Source organism: Numenius arquata, chromosome 1 (genome assembly GCF_964106895.1).
Source record: "Numenius arquata chromosome 1, bNumArq3.hap1.1, whole genome shotgun sequence".
In the NCBI taxonomy this organism is placed as follows: Eukaryota; Metazoa; Chordata; class Aves; order Charadriiformes; family Scolopacidae; genus Numenius; species Numenius arquata.
The window spans coordinates 129375394-129392739 of NC_133576.1; the positions used below are offsets into that span (position 1 = coordinate 129375394).

Below are 17346 nucleotides of genomic sequence, written 5' to 3' on the forward strand. Positions count from 1 at the left end.
CTGGAAAATCATCCCTTTTTTTGGGTAAGATTAAAAACGACATTAAAAAAATCACAACTGGCTAAATTCAGTCAGCTTTGCTCACATCTTTTTCTTAGGCAACACATTGCAGGCCCAGCATTGGACTTCATTGGCAAAGCTGCCTTGGGAAAGGTTTGGCTCCATCTGCCCTGACACTGGTGAGAAGCCATTTCAGTGGACACCAGCATCAGGGACCAGTCACTAGATCCCCGACATTGGACCGCAAAGAGCTAATGATGGAGGGGGATGGATGTTTCTTTCATTCAGTGAAATCTGAGATTTTAAAATCTGGCCTTCGTTCTGAATGACACCAAAAATAGAGCACTTGGCAAGTCTCTGGGAAGGAAAATTTCCTCCAAAAATTAATTTGGCATCAATTAAATGTTGTTTTAATTTTTGACTTTTTAAGCACAACATTACAGAATTTATTATTTTTTTAACTGAAGTGAAAAGTTGCTCCAAAAACATCAAAATGTGGAAAATCTGCCCCTAATATCCAGCCTGTCCCACCCAGGTATGACCAGTCAAGCTCAAAGCCCCATCACCATCCACCTCTACCTAAGGAGGCTCAGGCAACTTCATGTGGCCAAAGCCAGCCCATTTCAGATCTGAGCTACCCCCAGAAGAGCCTTATTCTTAATTACAGATGGGATAAGAACAGGTTTAATTTACACATTACCAGTAGGTGCCTGCAGCCAGGTGAGATGCATAGGAGCTGCGCCATGAGGCATGAATGGCTGAGGTGAGCCCAAACCCACCCCGCCATTTTCCCATTTATCCTAAAAGGAAGAGTTCAGCACCTCACAAAAACGTTCCCTGGCAGCAACACCGGCACACTGGCCTCTGCAAAGCCCATGAGCAAAGCCCAGTGAGTGCTGTCCACTGACTGCCACCACAATCCATCTCCATATGACATGGCCTTAATCTTCCCGCATCAGCAAGAAGTTTTATATTGGACATTCCTTCAATGCAAAGACATTTAATTCAATCAGATTCACCAGAAGGAACATTAATATCTACTGCACAAAAGTGTAAATCTGAGCAAATTATCAAGCAGCTAATTTCATTAGATGGTGAAGAAGCTGGAAGATGAACACTATTTCATCCCTGTGGCATTCCACTGTCTCATTCTGGGCCCACATTTGCTGTGCTCCAGATTTGAAACCCGTTTTATAGGAGGACAGCACATAGGAAAACAGGACTTGGGACCTTCACTTTCAACTTCCATCCGAGGAACTTGAAGCACTCAGCTTGCTCTGCTGCATTACACTTTCTATATCCCCCTAAAAGGAGGACACAAAATGACCACTGAACCCACTATAAAGCTGAGAAGAAAAATTTACTTCACAGCTCTCAACACTTCTCCACATCAGCTTCTCCCTGCAAAATGCTGGAGGCACATTTTATAAGTACTTTCCTATATTGCATTAATTTTTAGCAAAGAAGATCTTTGTTGAACATATCTTAAATTCTCTTCAAGAATATACAGGTACCCTTAAAGTCTAAAAATATCGTTTATATCGTTTACTCTGCTACACTTGCATGTACCTTCTGCCCAGGCATGTGCTTTTTACCTAACATACTCTGTCGAGTAACTATTTCTATTTTCTGGTGGGTCACTGGTACATCCCATTACTGAAGAGTCCCCAAAAGGCTTCTCTGCTATAGTTTACAGTTGCAATCTCACAGCTTTCTACCCACTGCCTCTGACTGTTGTACCTCAACAGACTGAGGACATCACATCAATACTCTGTGGCTGGATAGAAGAAAGAGGGGATAAAGCCAAAAGCCTGCGTGGGTGCTTCGCAAACAGGCTTTTTGAGATGTCAAGCTGGGTAGGCACACCAAGAGTAGACCAGTCTTGACCCTGCTTTGAAGCAGGAACATTAGACAGAAAGATACACTCAATCACTGCCACCCCTTCACTACACTCAGACGTGACCGCCAGCTTTTCACGCAGAACTCAAGCTTAAGAGAGGATTTTGATATGACCAGTCTTGAAAGAAAAACAACAAATATGTTTTTAACATACCATTTACCTGTATCAGTTGAATGTGTGCCCTCAAACCCACTCATAAATAACACTAGATTATAGACAGCACAGGCCCAGCCTGCACGCTTCACAAGAAGCTGCTGCATTAACCCCTGCCTCCCGGCCAAATGCCAACACAGCTCATTGCAATCTTCTCCTGCAGTTTCGCTCACAAATGGCAGATTCCCTACAGCTCTCTGGAGTTTGGACCACACCAGCACCAAGAAAAGGCTGAAAAGCTGCAGGAGGTTGTGCTCGAGGTCCCCGAGTCTGTTTTCTCATGTGGTGATTAACAGGGGTTCTGCACTGGCATTAATAATCATCATCAATTGTAACATACTTAATAAATGGTTTGGCACATGGTTACTTGTGGTCATCAACCTAAGCAGGGATGCGGAAAGGTTCGATGTTCTGTTACCAGAGGAAGTCACTGAATGTCCATTGAAATTTGTGATGGCTTTTCTTACTCTACAGAATATTGTAGGCATCTTAAGCACAGTCTGATTTACAGTTAGGACGTTTCCATTTGCATGTCATGAAGTACAAGTCAGCGGAGAATTTGACCTTCACGTGTTGAAAACTGAAACCAGATTTCCCACTCCCCTTCCCTTCAGAGGGGAGGGGGAAGTGACACAGGACAGATGCATTTTTCTGTATGACACCAGTTCTTCAGGATGCTGCTCCCTGCGCAGGTGCCCTTGGCTGTGAAATGAGAGGGCAAGGAACTCCCTTTCACTTGTCCCTGAAACTTCTGCCTCTGCCCTGATTATTTCCTGTCTTAATACCTCCATACGCCTTCATTGGTCACTGCTTCATGTCTTTCCTTCAAGGAACCTTTTTCACTGGCAAAACATCACATAATTATCACAAAACTAAAAGGCTGTGAGTTCTCTCCTACCCCCGATACAACAGTAGCATTTTTCTCAGGCACAAATGCCTTGCACTTAATACTTCGAGGCATGCAGACTGGCTTTGCCTATTATCATTGCAAAGAATAAGAGTTTTTGTCACCTCTGGTCTCCACCTCAGAGCGCATGACCGGTCTGCACTGTTGCACTGCGAGGAACTGTGAAATGACCCCTGCACATCCTGCCTTGCCAGACTTCTTTTTCAGGGAGTTTTTCCTATTACTGGAGTTTTACCACAGTGTTCATTCTGTGATTACTACCAAGGATGACTGTTAAAAAAACCACAAGTTTTATCTTTTCTTCTTTAGAGAATCATGAGACTGGCTAAAAAATGGTAACTTTTAGGAACCTGCTGATGTTGGAGTCTTTTTATATAACTTGGGTCAGGAATGTTAAGGGATCATGTTTTCAGGCTGTTTTCCATAAATGTAGGGACTAGAATTCTGTTTTTGTTTTCCTAATGAAAACAAAGATTTGCATTTATTAATCTGACTTAATAAGCTACTGCCCTTATGAAAAAAAACAAACAGGAGTTTCACGACAAAATTGCAACAGCTGATGGCAGCACATGTAGATAGTGTTTTTTCTCTTCTAAAAATGACTTTTTCAGTGTCAGCAGACAAGTGTACATGCGGCAGATAAAACAAGCTGCATCCCTTCTCCTCTCAGTTTTCTGCCTGAGTATCCCATCGAAAGATGTGAGGAGGGTACAGACCATCCTTGCAAAACCCCCAGGTGACAGTGGGGTACAACCCCAGTGATGGTCTGCCCCTGCGGAAGACTCACAAACATCAAGGTATAAATGCAGCCAGCAACAGAGGATTTCCAAGCAAAACCTTTTATGGGCTCTCTGATGGGTGTTTTAGGCTGATACCCTGATATCGAGGTCGTTACTGTGTGTGCCCCAGCAGCCCAAATATGACTGAAGAGGACTGGCTTTGCATGTGCCCATTTTTCTATTCTTGGAAGCACTCTGCATTGCATTGGTAACATTTAGCTCTCTGGCCTGGCCAGGAGACACTCAAAGCATCCAGCCCATCTTATGTGATAGGATCTGAAAAGCTATATTTGTTCGTAAGCTGTGAATTGATAGCAGTAATATGCTGAGTGCACAGTGCAAAGTTTTATTGCTAGATATTTATCAATAGAAGCACTGAGCATGTTTATGCACTCGAAAATGACTCAAATTGAGTCCATTCTGGGGATTTACCTCCCCCTTGCAGCTACCAGTATATGGGAACACTGCCAGGCAGTCTATGCGAAGACAGCAGACCCCACTCTGCAATTTGCACTGTGCAACTTACCCTGTTTGAACTCTTCCCAAGGATGACAAGACTCAGACAGCAATGCTATTTTCTTAACAGGTCATCCCCTTGGATTCGCAGCAGTATCTACATGCCCTTGTGGTATCTGCTAACATGGCAAGCTAACACAGTCATGGAAAAGATCATTAGATTGCACCAAATTATCAACAAGGTTGCTGCGCTGGTATTGTCATTGCTGGTGGGAGCTAGGAGAAGGCTCTCCTGCATTCAGAGCAGCAGGTGGACTTTGCAGGGCTGGCAGCGAGGCACACCGAGTGGTATCAAACACTGCACTGCTCATGGAGGTGGCCAGTTCTCCACCTAAGGATTTGCAGTCGCAGCTCATCTTCCAAGGAAACTCTTGGTGCAATAAAACAGAAGGATCAGTTGTACACAGCACCTTCAATGGTATTTAAGCCCACAAGGTACTGCATAGCTCACAGGTGTTCAAGGTCTTCTGGAAGCGTGCTGAAGATGCTCAGGATACACGAGAAGCCATGCAGCATCCAGCTGCTCGGGTTTTGGTTTGGTTGGTCACATGGAGCCGTCAGCATAAGGCAGGGAAATGCTGCAGACTGTGCTCAGTCATTACAGGAGCCTAAAACTTGTTGGGAATGGATATTTTCCATAGCAGTAGAAGTTATAAAATCTCTCATAAAAAAAATCTCTTTATAAAAATCAGAGAGATTTTTCATCTTTTGTGAAAAGGAGGGTCCAGCTCTGCTCTCCCTCCTGTTAGTCAGCCCCTGGCACTGACAAGTCAGCAGAGGTTGCTCTGGGCTTTTGCCAGCTAAGAAGAATCTGGCTCCTCTAAAAAGCATGCATCTCTAGACATGATCCCCACAAGCAACACTTCACAATTTCAGATACATATTTATAAAAAATAAGCTAAGTTACCATTAACTCCTACTGCCTGGTTCTGGTGCTTAGAGAAAAAAACCAAACAACAGCCTGAACAATCCAGTCTGCAGCTTAAATAAGAGTATGTGACAAATTAGCTGAGTAAAGCCAAGCCATAAGGGCAATAACAATTAATAGCAAAGTATTCATCTCCACTCCAGCACATATATGTGTGCATATATATATATATATATGCACCTTCAAAACAGATTAGCACAGTACTCACTCTGAGTGACATAAAGGCCCTCTGTTGACTTATCCTCGTGCCCATCGAAGTCTCTGCTGGCTAGCTGCCTATTGGCCGTCTCCAGTCGTTCTGCAAAAAACAGGAAATACTTTAAGTATAAATATATGTATATGAAATTGTAGGCCAACCAAGAAAATAAGATGCATGCCAGCAGAGCAGTATAAATAGATTCTCTGAAGGAGGACATTAAAATGGAGGCTGACACATACATAAAAGATGAGGCCTTTGACCTCTTCCATGAAGCTGTGTCGTTCAGATTTACAGAAACTGGGGGAAAAGCCTCTGCCATCTGCGGCTGACGTGCCTGAGCACTTCATCTCTCATGCTGTCCAAAACGCGCAAGGCATTTGCAATCTGAATTACCCAGCTTTGCAAGGGGATGGGTGCCTTCCCTCAGTGCTGTGCGGCCCCTGGTGCAGCAAGACACCCTGGGGGATGGCAGCCCCCAGCCTGGTGACACCAATTCTTGGGGATGCTCTGGGAAAGGAGAAGTTTTCTGCAGCAGGGGACAGATTCCCCTGGGAAGTGTCTGCCTTCAGGCGCACCCATCCTCCAGAAAGACCAACCAGCCCCCTCACACTGTTGTAAAAAGCATGAGCCAGCTTGCAGAAGGCATCTCGCTGCTCGAAGACATACCAAAGTACTCCCATCAGGCACATGGACAGGTAATAGCTCAAAGTCACAGTCAAAGGCACCGTCTGAAGCTGATTCTCATATTTTGCCAGAGGGTTTCTTTGTAACTGGGGATGAGTGACAAGAGTTTTGTCTTATGCCAATGAGCAGAACCTGATTTCTCAAGAAGTTTATCTACAACATGTGTGAACCCACTCCTTTAAAGCCTGCCACTCTGTGAGAAGTGGAACATCATGTCAACTGGGGGAAAAAAATCCCACACAAGGAAGCATAACGTACCACGGAGATCTCTGTTGAAGTCGTGAAGTCTCCTAATTTCTCCTTCGAGTTTGTTTCTCATCGCTTTGTCCAGAGACTCCCTCTTAGTGGTGGTCTTGACCAGGCCCTCATAAGCTTCTGAAATTCTCTGAATCTCTATTTCAAACTGAAAGGAGAGAAAGCTCCTGTTAAAGCCCAGCAGGAATGCATCCCATCCCAGTGTTTGCCCAGTGCATTTCGATGGGGTGCAGGGGTTGGAGGGGCAATGCCCGTGCCGAGTGCCACACCAGCCACCAGCTCTGCAATGACCAATCTCCCCAGTGGAAGATGGTGCAAAGCCGCAGTGGTGCTGAAGGCTCCTGCAGTGGGGAGCAATTCCTGGATGCCTGCAAATGCCCCATGGGGCAGCTCACTGTACCACAACATCCTGCAACAACCCACAGGCAGCTCCCAAATCAGCTCAGGATGGGCTGGGCTTGACGTAAATGCTTGGTTGCCTTCACTCTATGACTGAGATGACTGCTTTAACACCATCCAAGGGGAGAAGCAAAGGAAACAGCGCATTTGTGTGGACTGTATTCTTTCCTATAAAGGGTTTTAGGAGGCAAGATGTATTATTCTGCCAGATCCTTAACTCAAAATCTAGCTCTAAGCTCTGCATGCCACCAGAAATGCTTTAGGCTTGGCTCTGACCTCATGTCAGTCTTAAACTATTGTGGTTCACTCCCTTCCATCCTTGACCAAAAACTGCTCTAAACAAAAAGAAACTATAACAGACCAAACCAATTGTTTTGGGTTTTCAATCCTCTTCATCTCCTTGAAATCTGGCAAACTGCAGAGGAAGCCCTTAGTGGTGAACTTGCATCTTAAGACCTGAACCCAAAAAGCTGACAGGAGAATAGTCCCAGGCAGATTTTGCTGTTCTGATCAATCTCATCCAGCTCTTTTAATAAGCTAATGTCTTGTTAAGTGCTTTGCGGAAATCATTGCTACAGGAATGATCAACACCGATGTGGGAATCTGCTCCTGCATGCCTAGCCCTTGTGTTTGTGGAGAAAAGCTTGATAATGTGCATGCAGGCTGGAAAACCAAGAGATATTTATAGCTTCCCACATGCCTTTCTAAATCTGGCACTTTTTTAGCCTCTTGAATCATGGGTGGGACGGATTCATGATTTGTGAAGCCAGGGTGCGAGCCCACCTCCACTTGCTGTGGAGGTAGGTCCCTCTCCAGGGCTCATTACGCTTTAGGTGTAATTTGCCAGTTGCAGCTCTTGGAGAATAAAAGCTGCAGCTATGCTGGAGCTGTCACCCTGCTGCCTGCATAAGAATCTTCAGCCAGGCTCCAGCAGCCTGGAGCTGTGCTTCCCATAACCCAGGGGCCGCTCTGTCCAGATATGGCCCATGGGCACATGGCACCTCCGAAACAGACACCAAGGAAAGCCCAGCAAATGGGGAAACCCAGTTACCTTCCCCTGCTTCTGCTTTCAGCTCACGCAGGCACAAAAGCTGAAACAAGTGGTGATGTGCAAAGCCCACGGTGTGGCCTCCATGACACCAGCAGCTTTGGATTAGTACCTTGCTGGGTATCACATCACCTGTCTCACACCAGTGGTGATTTAACGGCTCGCAGGCACTTCACACCCATACAAACCACTCCCCTTCATGCGTGACATTAAAAGGTACCATATGTAGACTAGTTCTCAGCTGACAATTCTCCACAGCTCCTAGAAGAGGGTGACCTGTCGAACTGTCTGTGACACTCCTTCTTGGGTGAACTACAGACTTCAGTCAGATTATTCTGACTTGCCATTTTGGTTTTTTTTCAAAGCAGGAGCTCCAGGAAGCCCTGTTACATTTTCCCTAACCATACCTAGAAAAGCAGGTCCTTTTTCCCCACCCTGCTGATGCACAGCCAGACACCAAGCGTGTTGCCACCACGAGGACAGCACACTTGGAGGAATGCTGCATAAATACAAACCTATTTGAAATTCAGACTGAACCATACTGTGGTTCAAAAAAAAGTCACTGAGTTTTATTTTTCCTCATATGCAAGGCAACACAAGCCTGTACAAAGCCTCATCAAAAAGTCTGAACTTTTTTGAGAAAACTTTTCATGTGAAATTTCCAGAATCAAACGACATGTCAATTAGTTACTCCAATAACAGCATAGTTTCAGCTACTTGATTCTGTTACAGCTTTTTCTTTAGATCAGTGTGACCTCTGCTGAAAAGTAAAATTACTGAAAAGAAAATTAGCTCTGTTTTACCTCAAACCAAGACATTATGCATAGTTAGAGGCTATATTCAAGCTACCTCGCATCGCTCTCCTTGACCACTTAAGCAGATTGAGCTTCTCTCTCCTTGAAAGGAAGGTTTGGCTTAGCAAAAGTAATTTTTAAAGCATTTTCCTGAATTCTTAACATGATCCCAACCAGACACCATGTTCAGTCGGGTGCCCTAACACCCACTGGTTCCAGCACCTCCCCTTTCCCAGGTATGCAGCTATCTGCAGGAGAAGATGCCTGCTCCAGAGAGCTCCTACCACAGTGAAGCAGATTTGCCAACATGGCAGGGGGTTTCCACAGCCCAATGCTGCTGGTTAGCACAAGGGCTCTGCTCTGCCCCATTATCTGCCGTTATTTCCCAAAACACATCACCACACAAATCTCCTGAGCCCTGGAAGCAAAGACTTGCTGCAAGGAAAGAAAGAATCTCCATCAACACTGAACAAAATTAAAGCAGAGCAGAAGAACAGCCGTAAATTGTGTCGGCGTTTCTCAGCAGCTCTGGGATTTCCTTCCCCTACTTCTATAGAGGGGAAAAAACAGTTCAGCCTCTTCTCTGCCCGGTAGCTCCTAGAGCCAACCCACTCAAACAACCCACACACAAGGAAGAGCGAGCCCAGCCTGGCAATTTAACTTCAGCAAGGTGACACCACCCAACAAAAAACAACAGGAAACAAAAAAAAAAAAGAGAAAGTAATGCCTTGCTTTTCCAAAAAAAGCTCAAAATAAAATGTGTACAACCCCTTTTCCTCCCCAACTCTTTTTAGGTAAGAAAACCAGACAATTCATCAAACAGCACAGGGATTAATCACCACCTTGTACCTCTCTGTAAAAAGTCTGTTCAGACACGACTGAGAATTTGACAACCCTCAGGGCTGATCTGTTCATACGAATGCCCAGGGAGCCTTCCATGTCAAGCTGATTTTCTCTAATTTCTTCTCTTATTCTGTAATGAATAAAAATGACGGGAGGGTGGCTCTTCCTGGAATAAACTTGTTACACACAGAAATACCAGAAGTACTCCTCATGACCCTGCCTCTTCCAACAAGAGAGGAGTTTTCACACCCAAAGTATGTAATTTAACTCACTGTCACATTTTCAGAGGTGATGTGCAGCTGGAACTGTGGGAACAGAGGAGGACCTGCCCTGTCCTTGTATTCAAACAGAAACAACAGCATGGGAGGGATACTGTGTATTAAGGCTTTGGTTCAGGACGTTTTCCTGAAGAAAGAATGCACTTGAGCATGTGTTTCGCTTTAATACTCTGCTTACATTCCCCCAAAGTCAATGGGACTCAAGTCCACACTCTGTTGACTGAAGTGAGACTTCAGCCCATGCTTAAATACCTTTCTGTTGGTGTCTGATGCAATCGACTTGCAGGGCATCCAAGATAAAGAGAGCACCATTTCCAAGAGCATAAAAGGAAATCGGAATATTTTTAGGGCATTGCATTCAAATATCTTTTACTCAACAATGCAGCTTTTTTAAAATTAATAGCTGGAATATTTCTTTTTGCCCACGAAGGCCACAGAGAAGTCAGCGTTAAAATCTTTGCAGATGTATTCACAAATAGTTAATGTTGTTGCAAAAATTTCTCAACTAAGTTTAGGAATAAACTCAACTCATCTGGTTGCAGAGGAGGAGGCTGAAAAGGTAACAGCAGCTACAAAACAACAGATATTTTCCTAACCTGTTTGAACAGATTGCCACAGATTTTTCCCAAAGCTGAGGCTAGGAAATGGTCTTTCAGAGCTGCCTCTTCTCCTGTGAAGGGTGTCTCCAAGAACACCCTGATCCCATACAGCACAGAAAAAATTGAGCTCCTGTTGAAACTCCTAACTTCAGAGAGAAAAGATCTGCAGCCTAAGTCCATTTGTGTTTAAGCAGTGGGAAGATAAAAATGAAATGCCAGTGTAGGATCCTAAATATCTCCCTTGGGACGCAAAGCCAGCAGATCTGGGGAGTATCTCTGCATTGCCTTCAGTGAGCTCTCAATTTTAAGCAACTTCTACTTCGTTTGATTTGACTCTTCATCTTGTCGCCCCAGGCAGTGCACAAGACATTGCCCTTCTCCGCTGAAAATGCCAGCTTGCATACTGAAAAGAGGGTGAAAGATCTCTTTGCAACAGGGTTTTTGAGCAAAATCTTTACCAAATGGTTCTTTCAGATAAGGAGGCAGTGCTTCTTCAACCAGCATGATCAAAGGTGGGTGTCTACCATCAGCTCTTAGAAACCCATAGATCAGTCACTGAAAGCCTCCGATACAACCAGGTTAGTGCATTTCCAAATAAAAGGCAACCCCATCGATGGTTGTTACACTTTCAAAGAGCATGGAGCACCATGAGAGCGTATTGTGGTGGACAAGACCACTCAGGACACGTGGCCATACTCTTCAAATGCTTCTCACCCGCATCTCTACCACTTATGCAGTGTAGGACCCAGCTGCACCAGGAGCAGACTCTGCCTACTGGAGTCTTCCAGGGGAAGCTCTGGTGAGGCCAGCATGGAAGGATGGAAGGGGAAAATCCTCAAGTGAGGGACATGTGATGAGCTGTCCCATTTTGCCCTAGAGGAAGGGGAGCTCGCAGACCTTGGGGGACAAGATTATACTTCTGGGAGACCACCACGGAGAGGCAATGGTTAGAGATGGCCACTGGTGCAACACCATTGCAGTGACATGACTATGAAGAACAGCTTGGAGGACTCAAACGCAGAAGCACCAAGACGGTTTCCCCGCCGAGGCCCCATCCACCCTTCCACATACCTTCTGCAGCTTGTCTGCCTTCTCGTAATACCCCTCCAGCTCCTGCCGCAGCACGTGGTTCTCCTCAGATAGCATCTCCACCATCTGCTGTGCACGTTCCACAATGGCGAAAGCATCGGGCGTCAGCTGCTGGCCCAGTGGCATCGGCAGCTGGGCAGTGGTGGGGGCCGGCAGCGGTGGCAAGGCAGCAGGGAGCAGAGGGCCAGCGGCGGTGGTGGCCTGCGAGGACATGGGGCTGTGCTGCTGGGCCGGCGGCGGCGGGAAGGGCGGCTGGCATTGTCGGCTGCGGGGAAGCACACGGGAGGAGGCGTTAGAGCCGCGCGCCCTCGAAATGCGTGCAGGAGCTTTTGCCTAATGACTGCACGGTTTATTAATAGGGTTACAACTGTATGGTCACGATTCCAGTCCTTAGTCACTCCTAAATACCAACAATCGCAGCAGGGACCGGGTAAATTGTCTCCTCGCCTGCTCTTGACAGTGATGTATACATCTGGCGTGAATGGATAAAGGAAGCATTGACTCGAAAACGGCATTTTTGCCTAGGTGCGCAGCTAATATTTCAGCAGCCAGCCAGCCTCGCCCTGCCCCCCCTTGCCACAAACCCCACTGCTGAGAAGCATGAGCCAGCGGGCTTGAAGGAAACACAAGGGATGCATTACTCACCCTTCGAACACCGCTCCCCGCCTGGAGCGAGACGGGCTGATCGGCCGAATTGGGAGGCGAAAGGAAGTGATGTGAGCAAAGCAGCGTCCCCGAGCGGCTTCAGCAAGCGGCAAAGGGAAGGGCTGCTGCGGAGCTGCTGGAGGCACAGCCCCGGTCAATCACAGCGAGCCACGAAAGCCATCTTCCAGCGCGAGACCTCATTGTGTCACTCCCCGACTAACAGCATCCATCACCCACCAGGCTCGTATCGGGGAAGGATAAGAAGCAAGCTGGCAGTGAACCTGCTTGTGGGCTAGGCTTTCTGACGGCAGGCAGCTCTTTAATCCACCCGAGCCACAATTTGCAATGGCTGGAGGATAACCCAGGAGGATGTCAGCAGCAAGGGCAACCCTGTGGCTGGTGGCCAAGCAGGACCAGAGTTCCTCACTTCTTATCCTGCTTTTCAGCCCTGTGAGCTTGACATGTGAGACTGCCCCTGTTTCAAAAGGGAGAAATTCAGGCAGGGAGCAGCTCAAAGCTTGTCTGCACCGGACCCATCTCCATCCCTCCATCCACCACACAGGCAGCCTTGGCGCCTTGGCCAAGGTGAGCAGCCCCACGCAGAGTCTCACGGCACAGACCGAGCCGCTCCTCAGCCCAGATGCCAAAGGTATGAAATTTATACACCGCGTTTGTCTAAGAGCCTCAACCCAGACCATGCAGGACATCTTTGTCAGAGCCCAGTTTGGCTGGAAAATAAGCTGGCTGCTGGACCCCACCTGAAGCCTGCAATCAAGCACCTTCTGAAAGTTGTATTTTAGCTTAACCACGAGCTATTATCCTTGCTGTAGCTATAGCTGCCTTTATTTCTGTAGCCTACACAAGGCAGGAAACCTAAAGAACAGATATATTTACACCATTTGGCCTCAAAGACCCATGAATGCTATTTTTAAAACAGACTATTTTGTGTTATATAAATACATAATAAATATGATTACCATTGCCTTCAGAACCTACACAGCTTTTCAAAGCAGGGTTTTCAAAAGCTCTCATTATTGGCCTAATTCTGCTGATAAGAACCCACCACTGCCTTCAACTGCAGCAGAACAAGATGAAAAGTGAACACAATTTTAAAGCCCTGCCCTAAAAGTGAACAGCACTGCTTTAACAATCTTGTCCCCACCAAGCCACATGACAGCGAGGAAAGCCAGCAATTCAGTTGTACCTTCTCTCCAAATGAGGGGAAAGCAAATGGGACTCTGCAGAGCCCCAGACACAGCACACACAGCCCCATGCTCCCATCCCGGCTCTCGCGCTTTGCCTGATGCACCCACCGTAGCACAGAAAGGTACCGAAACGGAGTGAAGACCAGTGATGAGCCCATTCCCAAATGCAATCACGATGCTAACCTGCCTGGCAGCGCAGACCCTGGTCAAGGCTCGGCATCCTTGGGAGGAAGTTCCCAGCCAAGCTTTGTGCAGTCAGCATTGGGAAAACCTGTGCTGAGCTTACCCTGGCCACGAGACAGCTTTTACCTGCACAGCATAGGCTGTGTCTCCCCTGGTAAATTAAACATCCATGGGGCCATTCCCCAAGGGCAGCTCCCAGGGCCAGGAGGGTTTGGTCTCAGTCCCAGGCATGCCACTTCTCTGACAGAGATGCAGCCTAATGACTTAAAAGAGCTAAACATCTACTGAAAGTGGATAAAAATTCCCAACGGACAGTAAGGCAGTGAGGTGCTGTATGTATGTATGGCCACTTTACATATGGCCAATAAAACATACAGTAATTCACAGAATCGTAGACTGGTTTGGGTTGGAAGGGATCTGTAAAGATCATCTAGTCTAACTTCCTTGCCATGGGCAGGGACATTTTTGTCTAGATCAGGTTGCTCAAAGATCCACCCAACCTGATGTTGAACACTTCCCCTGACTGGCCATCCAGAACTTCTCTGGGCAACCTGTTCCAGTGCTTCACCACTCTCAAACCCCAACTCTCTTAACCTATCTTTATAGGAGAGTAGAGAGGCAGAATCATTTCCCTTGCCCTGCTGGCCATGTTTCTTTTGATGCAGCCAAGGATACGGTTGGCCTTCTGGGCTGCAAGCACACATCGCCGGCTCAGGTCCAATATTTTGTCCACCAGTATCCCCAAGTCCTTCTCAGTAGGGCTTCTCTCAATCAGTTCATCCCCCTCTGCGTACTGGGGACTGCCCCGACACAGATGCAGGACTTTGTACTTGGCCTTGTTGAACTTCATGAGGTTTGTATGGCCCCACCTCTCAAACCTGTCCAGGTTCCTCTGGATGGCATCCCTTCCCTCTAGCAAATCAATTGCACCACTCAGCTTGGTGTGGTCTGCAAACTTGCTGCAGGTGCACTCGATCCCACTGCCTATATCATTGATGGAGATATTAAATAGTATTGGTCCCAGTACGGACCCTTGAAGGATACCACTCATCACTTGTTTCCACACGGACATCAAGCCATTGAGATTAACTCTTTGGATGCAGCCATCCAGCCAAAATTCCTTATCCATCTAACAATCCATCCATCAAACCATATCTCTCCAATTTAGAAGTAAGAACGTTGTGGAGGATCATATCAAAGGCCTTAGAGAGATGCAGGTAGATGACACCAATAGCTCTTCCCTTGTCCACTGATGCAGTCACTCCATTGTAGAAAGCCACTAGATTAGTCAGGCATGATTTGCCTTTGGTGAAGCCATGTTGGTTGTCTCTAATCACCCCCCTGTCTTCCATATAGAACTCCATGACCTTTAAGGTCCCTCTCAACCCGAACCATTCTATGATATGTTTTGACATATCTTCCAGGAGGATCTGTTCTGTGATCTTACTGTTTCTTAAGAAACACTGCAAAGTTTTATCTGCCATTGCTGGTGAGAGCTCTGTCCGCGCTGGCCCTGCTCACTTGTCTCATGGTACAGTGCACACCACAGAGGCATTGCAACCACACAGAGAAGCAAAAGAAAGGAAACTGCAGCAGTTTTGCTGCGTAAAAACACCCCTCATCAAACGCCATGTTAGCTGGAGCCAGAAACTATCCCACCCTACTAGAGGAGAGGATGCTACCACAGCTCTTTCTCCTGCACTGACTGCAGTGATTTGCAGTGGTGCTCAACACTGCCTTATCAGGAAAAAGGGGCATCGCAGCAGGGGGTGTATCATTTTCATTTGGGGTGTTATGTTGCCTTGCTCTCTTGCATCATCTTGCATATCTCATCAGAAAGGAAAGCAGCATGTATCCTCACCCCCAAGATGACTTTCTGGCTGGTGTATCTGCACCGTGGCCTTTGGACAGCAGTCAGCAAACCCCGGGGCTGCAAAAGGAAGAACATCACGACTTCCCCTGAAATCCCCTCAAAGTGGTGGGGCCAAGGTGGCCCCAGAACCCCCAGACACTGGCACTGTGTTAAGATGCTGCTTGCTGCTCACCCGCCTTTGGAGTTTACTGGCTCTCCAGCCTCACCACTTCTGCCTGCTGCTCGGACCTTGCAGCAGGATGCCCTGGGCAGGGGGGTCATATTGATCCGGGGGGCTCATTTTACCTTCCTGAGACCAAAACCACATCTCCTAGCAGTGCCTGGCAATCCAAGGCTGTGTGAGCCATGAGCCCAGCCAGCCCTGTGCCAAGCTGCCTGGTCTCAGGAAGGTAAATTGCAAGGACAGCCCGCCATGGGCTCAGCTCTCACACCATCCCCACAGCTCCCCCTTCCTTCTGGTGCCCCAGCCTGTAAAATTCAGCAAGGGTTTTGTAAAACTCAGGTCCCACACCCACCATGGGACTGGAATATTTTTTTGCTGGAAAATCTGAACAATAAAGAACATCATGAGCAAGGGGTGCCACTTGTGATGCAGAAGTGTGTACAAACACAGGCAAGCACACAGCAGCACTGCTCACAGCCAGTCTGCACTTGCACGTTTCACCACAGCAATTAATTCAACTCAGTGTGACTTCATTAGTCTTTATCAGAATAAAGGCCACAGATGATTTTATGCAGGTAAAAGCCCAGCTGTCTGGACAGTTATACCACTACAAAGACACAAATTTTCTACAGGTACAGATTTTCTCACTTCTTTATGGGAATAGCTTAGACCAATATAATTAAATTGATCTCTGAATCTAAACCAGTGGAGATATAGCAATTTTTCTTTTTCATAATGAAGTACTACAATCTTTGGTCATAGATATACCCTTTAAACACTTGCAGGAACTTCTGTCACTGTACTTTTGGGAAATATCAACCTCCTATCAATTTAACCTTTTCCCATGCACTTTGGTCTGTCTAGCTTTACACTACGGAGAAAGGAGAGATCCCCAGATTCTCCATTTTCTTGAACTACAAACCACTTGTTGAGCTACTAAAGATTTACACCCTGTAGCAGCAGCCAGGCACCAGAGTCTGCATAGCCAGGGCCACAGGAGAGATTCTGCAAAGTGTTTTCCAGCTTGGAAACTAAACTGGCAAAACTGACATTGCATCTCTTGGAGCACATCTGTTCAACATAATGAACATGTTCCCAACTTTCCTTTCACTTGCTTAATCTGTCCCAATTTATTTCTGAGTAAGCCTACTGCAAAATCTCCGAATGTATATGCAATAAAATAAACACAGCAATTCATACTAACAAATTAATGTTTGTAGACATAGGAGAGTTATGACGTCAGCTTAGTTCATATCCAACCTCTCACCTAAAGCTCCAAAGAAATGAAGCAATCAGGGTTACCCTGAGCTCCTTCGGACATAGTAAAGAATGACATTTTCAAAATGCTTCTACTGTATTTTAAATGTTGATCTCTGCATTCAAGTAGGTTAAGATCTTCCAGCCAAACACGTTTTCATCAAAAACCATCCTTTTTAAAAGCATGAAACTGGAACGTTATGAGTTTTGGATATCTCTGCAATATTTCAGCTACATTTCTAATGAAAACTTTTTTTTTTTTTAACATTATTGTAGGACTCCTATATACTTCTATAATGCAATGCAAAGAAGGAAAAAAGTTAAAAAAACCTAAGAAAACCAGCTTTTAGAACAGCGAGTGTCACACAGACAGTGAGCCTTTCAAGGGCTACCGTGGTAGGGTCATCAGATTGCACTCTCTCTTTTAGGTGATGTATAGCTTATGATATATGTAACAGCTTGCTATATAGAGCTTGCAATACAGTGGCTCCAGCAAGATACTTCACTTTCATGAGAAATCCCTCAGAATACAGTAAGGCCACCCAAGCCCCCAGATTTAGGGATGGTCTTAATACACCTGTTATACTGGAATGCCTGGGAGCAAGAATGACCAACACAGAGGAATCTGGGGGAGGAATTTGTGGTTGTA

At 46.2% G+C, this 17346-nt stretch overlaps 1 protein-coding gene across 1 annotated transcript in view; it reads right to left on the bottom strand.

The window, feature by feature from the left end:
* The window catches only part of AMOTL1 (angiomotin like 1), a 73502-nt gene that overhangs the window by 21290 nt on the left and 34866 nt on the right, over positions 1–17346 (bottom strand). The window contains exons 5-7 of the mRNA XM_074144398.1: positions 11354–11636; positions 6325–6469; positions 5392–5481 (exon numbers count right to left, since the gene is read on the bottom strand). Of these exons, the coding sequence (XP_074000499.1) occupies positions 5392–5481; positions 6325–6469; positions 11354–11636 (518 nt within the window). The remainder of the gene's footprint in view (positions 1–5391; positions 5482–6324; positions 6470–11353; positions 11637–17346) is intronic.